The sequence below is a fragment of the Pteropus alecto genome, unplaced genomic scaffold, assembly GCF_000325575.1.
Source record: "Pteropus alecto unplaced genomic scaffold, ASM32557v1 scaffold5, whole genome shotgun sequence".
Lineage (NCBI taxonomy): Eukaryota > Metazoa > Chordata > Mammalia > Chiroptera > Pteropodidae > Pteropus > Pteropus alecto.
The window spans coordinates 6,850,441-6,862,630 of NW_006441953.1; the positions used below are offsets into that span (position 1 = coordinate 6,850,441).

Genomic DNA, 12,190 nt, shown 5'->3' on the forward strand with positions numbered 1-12,190 from the left:
TTATAGGGGGTAGGGGGGAAGGAGAAGTGGGTAAAGGGGATCAAATATATGGTAGCTGAAGGAAACTGGACTTTGGGTGGTAAACACCTAATAGAATATACAGATGTCAAATGATAATGTACACCTGAAAATTATATAATTATATTAACCAATGTTATCCCAATAAACTTAATAAAAAAAAAGAATTGAAGACCTAAGAGGATTTCATTGCAAGGTATTTCTGTCATAAAGGCCCTTCTGATATGGGGTCCCAAGCACTATGGCAAGACTCCATTGTATTAGTAAAGATAGCATAATATATATATATATATGTGTGTGTGGTGTGTGTGTGTGTGTGTGTGTGTGTGTGTGTGTGTGTATATATTCACTTTTTCACAACCAATGGTTTTTCATTTTGTCAAATGTGAGCAACTTGAATTAGTTTTTAGTCAGTATGAAAACTCATGATTATACCTCATTTCTTGGATTTGAAGCAATTTGCTACACACAGTATAACTTCTTTAAAATGCAGTTGAGATGGGGCAGTATTAATACTTGTTTTATAGATTAGCTACTTCATAGTTTTTGGTCAGGCTTTTATTTATGTAATTATTTATATCAAGGAATATTATTTGACCTACGGTCTTCCAATCCTGTGTACCACTGATTCATATAACACGCTTATAATTTATAAGGAATCAGGATAATGCGATAAGCAGAAAACGTTTAGAATCAGACATATCTAATTGAAATCCAGCTTTGCAAACCCTCTCTGGCTGTGTGACCATCGATAACCTCTATGAGCCTCAGTTTCCTTACTGAACAATGGAAATAGTAACATTAGAGGGTACTTATGAGACAAAGTGAAAGTATGAATGTTAAGCGCATAGAATATTTCCTGCCATCTACTAGGGGCTTAATACATCAGTCCTCTTTTCTTTTTATATAATAACAAAAGGAAGAACAATTAAAATCTTTAGGTAGAGAACCTGGACTAATAATAACCATAAGAAGAAAGAGCTACATGGCTACCTAAATGTGTGAAAGGCCACAGAGGAAATATTAGAATCCTGAAAGCCACCATAAGGCAGAAATGACTCTAACTACCTATTGGCCTGCCTAATACCTACATCCACAAAGAGAGGCCTTGAACCCTCTATTCTGGCTGTAATCTCCAGAGTTTCCTCTGGGTAGTAGTGGTTTGCTTCTGGTTTTAAAGACAGAGTATTAAATAAGAAGCCAAAGAATCAGGCTTTGAGGCCTGGGGCATGCCATCTGCCCAGCATTAAGTAAGAACTGAATGTCAGTTACAGAAGCACAGTCATTTCTAACATGATTTATGTTCCATCCTTGAACGTGGCAGGAAGACTGCAAAAGATATTTGGAAGCCAATGCTTCCTCTGAATAAAGTAAATGAGTATCGGCTAAGCCCCTCTCCACGGACCATGCTGGCCTGTTAGATAAGTTGCCAGTGTGGAGTCTGTGAACCCTGGAGCAAACTGGCTATTTGGGATGAGAAAATATCTCAAGGCCAATGATCATTGCTACCGTAGATGTACAGTGCACAGTACAAACACTGGGGTCAGAAAACAGAGATCCAGGATATTACTCAAAAACACATCTAGCTCAAAGCTGACAAGATAATCTGTTCCTGTGAGTGCAAAGCAGACTGGAATGTTGCTGCTATGACCTACTCAAGGAAAGCAAAATGAAAGTGCAACTCTCCAAGGGCACCATCTCATGCTCTTTATGCAGGCAAAACTCCAGCAGACTTCAAAGGGAGTGTTGCCCAAGGGGGGAGTGCTGGACCGAGCCCACGGGGGGTATCATTTCCCCGATCATGTTGCCATCTACATTTGGTGGATGGGGCAAATGCAAAGAGTTCAGATACAAGTTTAAACAAATGAAAAAAGAAGTGCGAAAGAGCTTGGAGATTTGCTTGCAAAAACCCTCAGAATTCCAGGAAAAGCATTTAATATCAGGAACTTCATAAGTTATTTCAAAAGTCCCAAGAGAGTAATGAGTTTGTGATGGTGTTAAGAATAAAAATATTTTTAGTTGACACATATTGCACTCGAATGTATCACATGATCACAAAATAGTGTACTTAAAAAATAATAATTTCTCAAAGTTAGTACTCTTTAAAGGTCAGTAATATTTTTCTAACTGAAATACAGACTATATTCTGATGTTTTAACCAAGTTTTAACATACGTGATCCTGATTAACGTAGAGGAGCCAAAATGCAGCAAAGATACTTACAGGAGGACCTATATGGTGGGGGTTGGGGGAGTAGAGAAAGTAAGAAAAAGGGAGAGATGAATTAGTGAATATGCAAAATATTAAGTAAAGCATCATCACAATCAACAGCAAAATGCAAGGAACATGTGTCATTTAGAATTCAGTGATTCTTAACCTTTTGTTAGATCATGAACTCTTTGACACCTTATCAGAAAAATACATTTACATCTATATGTACACAAAATTTTTCATAAAATTTCAAGGAATGTTTGAATTCTCTGAGGCATCTTTATGAATTACTGAGATGTTCATATATCTTAAGCAAAGACTGTCTAATTTATATACCTAAAAATTTTGATAAAATATGAATCAGGAGGCTCTTTGGTCATTTATGATAGACCAGTTACAGAGAACTGATATGTATGTGTGTGTGCGCGGGCGCGCACACACACACACACACACACACTTCTTACTTGAGTTTGGTAAAATGGCTAAATCAGAAATGTACTCATTATTTGTTCTAAGAATGTTTTTCATTCAGTAATATTGTCAATATATTTTTTAAAAGCCTCAATGTTTATACAAGCTTCTTTAAAACTATGTGTTCTCATCAAAACACTGACAAAGTCTAAGAAAATTTCAACATTTCATGTACCATATGCTCAATTAAAACACCTGTTCTAAGTAGCTAGTTGGGACTTGACTTTTATATTTTCTATAAAATTCTCTATAAGCACGAAATTTTAACTTTTTCCCCCTCAATCCTCTTTCTTTTGACACAAATATCAATTTAGTGATTATTTGACTCTACCAATGTTTTATCATTTGTTTCCTCAAAACAAATTTATAAAGCACTCTCTCCTATGAAACTATGCACTTTGTAAGGGGAATACCTGTACACATACCAATTATTTGGATTCAGTGAGGTTTGATGACAACTTTTAAGAATACTCTTCAAGTAATTAAGCAGGTACACTACCCAAATTATTGAATTTTCCTAAATCTTTTCTACTTTGACATCTTTTTTCCAAAAGAGGAAAAGAGACCAAAAAAAATCAATCCACTCTGCTCTTTTCGAACAATTACTATTTCTACTGCTTCAACCTTTAGTAACTGATCATTTTTAATACTGAGAAATACTTAGAGAAAATAACATTTCTTAGTAAATGCTAGAATCAATTACCTTCCTCTTATCTTGCAAGGAAGAACTGATGGCCTGATAAGACTTCACGTGGTCAATTACATTTTCAGGGTCTTAGACTTTATAAAACAAGTAAAACAGTAAGCGAACTCACTCATTTGGATATCTTGGTTTCAAAATAATAGGTTTTATTTGACTCTTCTGTTTCACTTTACATATAGGGATTTGTCCTGAAAGCAAGAACTCACTGAAGTGGGCATCAGGACAATTGTTTGGATTTTATGTTCTGCTCATAAAAAATTATATGGCCTTGATCAAATCACTTGACTACTCTGGGTCTCCATTTCCTCAACTACAAAATGAAAATGCTGGATTGACTACTAAGTGTCCTGTCATCACTAAATTTCCATGGTTATACAAGGGGAACAAAAATTCTCAAATTTTGAAAAGAATGAGAGTAAAAGGGTGACAAAATTATACCAGTTGGCCAAAATGATAATAAAAACTTCCAAGCATGTGCCCTGGTGTCCCAACACAGATGTTTTCACAGAGAAACTGCATTTCCTGATCACCCATGAAGACAGAAGCATGAGTGATGTTGCCACACTGTGTGCAGCTAAGAATTCCCTGACTATACACTAAAAGTACAGACTCAACACAGTAAATAGGTCCCAATTGAGTGCCAGTGGTTATTAAACTGTAATTAACAATATTTTGCAAACGTCTCCTTCTTACAATTTGATGAAAATCAGAAGACAAAAAGATATTCTAGATCTAGCAAAGATTTAAACATACACATGCACACAACAACCAAAAAAATGGTATACTCATAAATTAGGAGGCACAGATGTGGGAACCTAAGCAGAACTTGAATGACACAGAGCTGCTGAAAGAGAGACTTACCAGATTCTCCTCTTCGGCCTCTCTTACCTCGTTTTCCTGGAGGGCCTGAAATACAAAGAATGATTTTTGAATTTTTGATTCCAAAATGACTAGTAAATAATTTCTATATATTTTACCACTCTTTCAAACTAACAACTTCAAAAAAAGGACCAGATATTTGTAAAGGCCAGCACCATCTTCGGTTTTTCAACGTAATTCTTAAGCTTCATTTATTTATAAAAATTGTACTAGATCTCTCACCACCTATCATGTAACTCAGGAATGCTAATGATTCAGAATTTTTGTTCATCCTGCATGGATGTCATCAATAAATAAAGGCTTTATTAAGCAAATTGGTGGTGTTGAGATTTCACGTTTCTTAGGAAAATTTCTTTTCTGAAGGTTTCAGCATATTAATAATTAAAAGTACTCTGCACAAAGGACTATGGTTTCTCTTCAGTCAGGTCCATCACGATTCTCTTGAAAATATTTAGTTGGCAGTTAGCTAAATGTACATATTAGTAATGAAAATAATCTTACAAATATTTCTATCTTATTAAATGTGAATTTTCATATATTAAAATTTCCCTAACTTAGAACCAGCTGAATTAAAATCATGACCCTTTTTATTGGAAAGGTAGTCACTATAAGCTCATTTTTCTAAGGGGCTAGCTTATTATTATCATTCAAAAATATTTAGTCTTATGATGACCCAATTTTAAAAGGGGGAAAAATCTTTTTTTTTTTTCCCAGTGAGTTGCCAGTGAAGACCACCAAGCTAGTATGTATCAGACTTAGCACAAGATTCTAAACATTCATGGCTTTCAAACTATTATTCTCAATTATATAATTTCTCCCCTCATTTCCTTGGGTAGGAATAGCTCCCACTGAATTATGGTTCCGGCAAATAGAAGAGAATAATTAGCCCATGATGAGAATTGAGGTCTTCTAATATTTGCTGGAAGAAGGAGGCCAAGGAAAATATAGAACTTCCTGGTTTTAAAGAATGAGCTGCGAAGTTGCACTGATGACTTCCAAATTCTGCAAAGTTCAAGACACAAGCAGCAAAGGCCTTAGCATCCAGCTGGCTCTCAATGTGATCCTGAGCTACTGACTTCCACATGGAAACACTATCATGAGAAATAAAAACATCAGTGGGCCAGTTAGTTTCCCCTCAAGCCCTTACACAGAGTAAGTCTGGCCATCTGTGTTTTGTAAGAGGTTAAAAACAATCAAGCAATAAAGTCAATTGAAAATATTAGGAGAAGGAGCTTTGTAGCAGAGTCCAAAAGTGTCATTAGAAATTTCAGATTACTTTCTGGATCCTGGAATAAAAAGTGGTTTTAATCACATTCAGGGTATTCTTGGCCAGATTGGGAGCAGAAGGAATATATGTAAACAAGTAAATAAACCCAATGGAACCCTAACAGATATGAAAAATATATATTTATACACACACTCAAACACACATATACAAAGATATATTTTGCCATATTCTGATATTTACAATGCCCTTATGAATAAAAATCAGGTCCACTCTAATTTAAAAAAGATTAAAAATAAGATTTTTTTCTTTTATAAAATGAATTAAACTAAGAAGATTTTAGTAGCTACTATATTTCTATGATGTCTGATCTGCATAGAGGAGTTATAGGTCATAAATAAGATGTATATTTGTCCTCGAGAGACAAAGAAATTGAAAAGATTAAGATAACACATGAAAAATTCATTAGTAGTATGTTGTGAAAATGGCACAATGAGTTTATCTTCTGATTTGTTCCTTCTACTACAAACACATGGTCCATTGTAAAAAAAAAATTTTTTTTAAACTTTAGAAGTAGTTGTATTCAAAAAGAAATGGACATGTTCATAGGCCAGAAATGGACCAGAAATGCACAATAGAGAACAGGGATAAACCATGAGCCTGCTGGGTTCCAGTTCTAGAAGTAGGAATGGTGGTTATTAGTTCAGTTCCTGAAGCATAAATGCTCCAAAGTTCTCTAACCAGAGCCAGACTCACTTCTTAAAGACAAGGGCTTAGAAACACTGAAGAAATGATGGGAAGAAAAAAAAAAAGCCCATATCCCTAGCTTAAAGGCTGAGAAATAGAGACATAATCTCCTAATCAGAAAATGAAGAAAGAATCTAATGATTTGATGCCTAATTCTATGATAGTCTCAATATAAATCTGGAACAGGAGTCCTAAAATACCATTTTAAAACAAATCTGGTCTAGAAGCCTTGGTGGTCAGGTAAAGACAAACATAATATGGTTAGGTAAGAAAGGGTTAACACAGAGAAAAGAAAGGTAGACATGCACAGAGAAAGAAAACTACACACACACACACATACCTCCTATTCCTAGTGAACATATAAACCAAAAGTCCAAAGACAAATGAAGAAATCTAATATTTAAAAAAGAGAGCACTCAATAATAAGATCGTAAATCCTTTCCAGGTAACATTAATTAATTTTAAGAAACCATCATGCAAAGGTTGGTATGTTAATTAAGCTATAAGAGAAAATTGAAGAAGTAACACCCATTGAATAGCAAGGATTTGAAATATAAACAAGGGGGGAAAAGAACAAATGGATTTGAAAGAGAACCCTTTAGAAATCCTGAAAATGAAAAATACAGTCATTAAAAAGTTTTTATAATGATAAACCAATTAAGTGCTAGCCTGGATATGGTTAAAGAAAGAATTGATGTGGAAGATGCAGAATGCAGCCCAGAGAGAGAGATCTAATATCTAATCTTCTGTCCATCCATCCATCCATCCATCCATCCATCCATCCATCCTCTATCTACTATAGTCTGAACACCCTAAAATTCACATTTTGACATTCTAACGCTCAAAGATGACGGTATTAGGAAGCAGGGCTTTGAGGAGGTGCTTAAGTCATGAGGCTGGAGCTCTCATGAATGGGATTCATGCCTTATAAAAGAGGACCCACAGAGATTCCTAGTCTATTCCACCACGTGAGGACACAGTGAGGAGCCACCAGTTGTGAACAAGGAGGAGGACCCTCAGCAGATGCAACCACGCTGGTGCCTTGATCTTAGACTTCCCAGTCTCCAGAACTAAGAGAAATAAATTTGTGTTGTTTATAAGTCATCCAATCTGTGATGTTTTGTTATAGCAGCCCAAGTGGACTAAGACACCATCTATCTATGTATCTATCTATATTAAGAAGCAAAATTTTACTTACATCAATAAGAGAATCCAAAAGAAATGATAGAGAGAGGCCTTTGTTTAAGAGATGATAGATGAGAATTTTTCAGAATCGTATATAGGAGTCCTAAGATTAAATTTATACTCTAAATGGCAAGTAAAAACAAATCACAATTAAGCACATGGAAGGAGAAATTTACGAATATTCAAAGATAAAGAGAAAATGCTAGGAACTATGAGGGAAAATTACAGTGGGAGGTTCTTTGACTACTGTCTCACCCACGACAAGGTGCCAAAGGGCCCAGTCATAATTTTTATGACAAGTCTTAGAGCTTATAATTATATTTGTTTATTAGAATTAGTTTGTCACTTCCCCTGAAGGCTTTTTAATAGTAGATTTTATCAAGTAAAACAGATTGCACAAATATTTTTAAATAGTTTAAAATAAACAAAAAATATTTCTAAAAGAAATCAGATTATGAAAAAATGAACAATATTTTTAAGAAATCAAGAAACAAAATTAGAATCTTTCTGGACATGTTTACATTAACTACTCTATCAGAAGGCTTAGAGAAATGAATCAAATGTTGTGGTAAACCTGCTTATTATATTGAGAACTGAGAAAAACAGAATCTAAGGAAAGTGAAAAGATACTGGCAAGATAGATATCTATTAAATATAACAAAGTTTTACAAAGATTTTCATAATATTTGAGAGAGAAAATGAAGCTAAACGAAGTTATGAGAAGATGAGAATCTAAACTCTATTGGATTTACAAAGAAAATACTAGATTTGAGAAGAGCATGTTAACATTACTGTAAGAAACAAGACAGGAGTAAGCATTACACTGAGCTTAGTAAACTAATAAATTATACAAAACTCCCAGTAAGACTTAAAGATCTTGCTTACAAAAAAAATAAAGAGAAGTTTTGAAGAAGTCTACTATGCAGATGAGACAATTTGATATTGCTTCTGAATTTAAGGGTAAAAATAATAAAAATGGTATGGATGGGATAAATTTGACAATGGACAGCTGGCAGATCATCAGAGTGAGAAGATGAAAAATCAGAAAAGACAAATGGTGGATGTTTCCCAGACAAAACCAAAGTTAACAACAGTTGAAAAAGATAATGGCCATTTCCACTCCAAACAGTGATGAAGTGTCAGCCAGGCACGAGCTGTACGAACAAATATAGAAGCTGGAACCTGACTCTTATTCATTGAATTTGGCCAGATCCTTGCAGCAGAAATTCTCAGTGAATTCTATCAGCAGAAAGGCACGACTCTGCAAAAGAAACTGGTTCAAGAATATAAATGGGAAGAGAAAAAGCAGAAGCTATCAGCAACAGAGGAAGTGAAAACTTACAAGCAGAGAATTCATGAAATGAAGAATAAATTATAGAAAACAGAGGGAGGCTATAAAACCAGATAGCTTTTCATGATAAGAAATTTCATGATAACCGGTACTGTTCATGCTTCAGAAAGAATTTTTGCTTGAAAGATGATGCGAACTGTCAGCTTCAGAAAGAAGTAGTAAAATTCAGCCATAATGGCAATGCTTTAACAACCAGCATCCAACAACTGTAGACCGATCAAGGTCATTAAATCACATCATAGCAAGATGTCTTAAGCCAAACCAGTTTTTTTGGCCTACAACTAATATTGCTGGAGCACTCTACACCTCAATAATGATGTATCTCCCTGTGATAAGACTCTTCTTTAAAGTTAGATATGTGCCTAGAAATAAACATATGCCTACATCTGGGCCTTCCCATGCATGGTCTTAGAGGGTGGGTGGTTATTGCAGGTTTCTAGAATACCCTTACCTGGTTTATCAGATAAATTACCAAAAACTTGTCCATTCCACTCTTATTACTTGGATCTGTTCACTCTTCTCCATTCCCGCTAGTATTTCAAGCTGAGTTTAAACATAACATTTCTGGATACTTTGAGATTTTTTTTTTATTGGGATTTTATTTGTATTTAAAAATATTTATATGTCTTATAAACATTTACAGTTAAACACACAGGGAGTGTTTGAGGAAAGTTTTAGAATTTATAATTGGCTGGGCATATTGTTTTGTTTTATTTTTATCTCTTGCTTTCTATTTCAACATACATTTCTGGCTATATTTGCTTTTGGGGGAGAAGAAATAATGTGAATAGAAACAAAGGGAAGAAATCAACTCAAAATGGATTGAAGATTTAAACACAAGAACTGAAACCATAAGACTCCTAGAAAGAAACATAGGTATAAAGTTCCTCCAATCCAAGTACTTAACAGGCCTGACCCTGCTTAGCTTCCAAGATCAGGCAAGATCGAGCACATTCAGGGTGGTATGGCCATAGACTAAAGTTCCCTGACAATGGTCTTGGCAATGATTTTTCAGATATAACACGAAAAACACCAGCAACAAAAACAAAATAAACAAGTGGGATTACATTAAACTAAAAAGTTTCTGCATATCAAAGGAAACGATCAACGAAATAAAAAATCTACAGAATGGGAGAAGATATTCACAGGATACACCTTTCAAGGGGTTCATATCCAAAATATAATAGGAACTCCTACAAATCAATGGCAAAAAAAAAACAAATAACCCAACTTCAAAAATGGGCAAAAGACCCGAATGGACATTCAGGCCGAGATGTACACAAAAAGGAGCTTGACATCAGTAAACATTGGAGAAAGGCCATCAAAACCACACACCTCTTGCGATAATTATTTTTAAAAGTAAAAAAGGTAAGTGTTGGAGAAGGTGTTAAGAAAAGAGAACCTTGACACATTGTTGGTGGGAATGTAAATTGGTGCAGTCACTATGGAAAATAGTATATAGGTTCCTCAAAAAAACAAAAAACAGAACTACCATATGATCCAGCATTAGTACCTTTGGGTAATTAGACAAAGGTATTAAAATCAAGATCTCAATGTAGGGAGCTAAAGCTCCCCAAATTCAAAAGAGTGCATGGATTATCTCGGGAGGCCTGCTTGCATAAAAAAGAAAAGGCTGGTTCTGTGGAATTCCAGGAAGAAGAAGATTAAGTATAGACAAAGGGAGTGTCAAAGGAAGTGTCGATTGTACCTCGATCTTCAGGATGTTACTTTTATTATGTTATCTTGGGATACACAAAGGAACAGATTATGTATAAAAAGAAGCATAAGAAATAATCTCGGAGAGACAGTTGTGAGATCTGTTCTCCCTCCTGCACCCTGTCTGTCTTCCCTTTTATCTCAGTCCCCGCTCCCCCATTCAGGGACCCGGTTTGACTTGGTCGGCTGGCTTCCGACATCTCAAGGAGATATGGACTCCCAGGTTCACTGCAGCATTTCACAATAGCCAAGATAAGGAAACAAAGTCCATCAACAGATGAATGAATAAAGAAAATGTGGTGCATGTGGAATATTATTCAGCCTTTAAAAAGAAGGAATTTCTGCCATTTGCAACAACATAGATGAACCTAGAAGGCATTATGCTAACTAAAACAAGCCAAATACAGAAAGACATATATTGTATGATCTAATTTATAAGCAGAATCAAAAATAGTCAAACTCATGTAAGCAGAGAATAAAATGATCATTGCCAGGAGCTGAGGGAAGAGGGAAATGGAGAGGAGATGATGATCAAAGGGTACAAAGCATTAGTTATACAAGACAGATAAATTCTGGAGATCTACCATAGAGCATGGTGCCTATAGGTAACAACTCTTTATTATATACTTAAAATTTCCTAAGAAGGTAGATCTTATTGATAAGCGTTCTTACCACGAAATCACAATAACAATAATAGGGACAGGAGGAAACTTTGGGCGATGACAAACATGTCTATGGCCTTGATGATGGTGATGGTTTTACAGATATATACTTATCCCAAATTCATAGAGTTGTTAACTTTAAATATATACTGCTTTTTTACATGTGTATCATATTTCAATAAAGTGTTTATTAAAAAAAAAAGTAAGTCTCGGCCCTGGGTGATTGTGCTTAGGTATGTTTTCATAAAAACCTGAGCACAAGGAGAAATGTAGCCATTTTGCTACACAAATGACCTCACGGTCACTAATGACATGCGTCATTAGGGAATTAATTCCTGACTGAATTCCCATGATGGAGGTAATGAATACCTGTAAAAGCACAAACTAGGAGCTCAATAAATGTTAGCCCCTTTTTGCTTTATTTATATTATCTTTTTGTATTAAGTCATTAAGTGATCATAATATATTTGAGTATTGATAAGAAACACTGAATAAAAGTATGAGAGATTAACAGTACCTTCTACTTGTAATATTCAAAGAGGCAATTTAGTATAATGAAAAGAACATGGAATAAGAGTTAAAAGATTTTCACTACTATGTAAATTGAGCTAACTTTCAATAACCTCTTTGATTTTAGTCTGCTAAAAGATCTGGTAAATAGTACTGACTCTACCAAATTTATATTATTATTGTGAGGATGAAAACTGTAAAGTGCCATATACCACATTAACTGACCGTTTCTTTTATTTTCCGTTAATGCAGCAAAGCTTAGAAACTATTTTCATACTATATCACTGTCATGCTATATTATTGTCATTGTCAATAAAAATAGTAAGACTTCTAAACAATTTGACACATCCTAATAAAAAGCTAAAACCTCTTAGAAGTTTCATCTCCAGAGGTATATAGATTCTTCAAGGACATCAGAGAAAATTCCATAAAATATCTCAAACAACAGTAAATATCCCAAAAAGCAAATACTCTGATCCAGAATTCTGAAGGCAAAGGAAAGAGCAGGAGACT

General features: G+C 34.8%; 1 protein-coding gene across 2 annotated transcripts in view; it reads right to left on the bottom strand.

Moving 5' to 3' along the window:
- The window catches only part of COL25A1 (collagen type XXV alpha 1 chain), a 404,747-nt gene that overhangs the window by 188,540 nt on the left and 204,017 nt on the right, over positions 1-12,190 (bottom strand). For both annotated transcript variants that reach the window (XM_006918911.1, XM_015594880.1), the window contains exons 3-4: positions 4,264-4,308; positions 2,241-2,248 (exon numbers count right to left, since the gene is read on the bottom strand). In XM_006918911.1, coding sequence (XP_006918973.1) covers positions 2,241-2,248; positions 4,264-4,308 — 53 coding nt within the window. The remainder of the gene's footprint in view (positions 1-2,240; positions 2,249-4,263; positions 4,309-12,190) is intronic.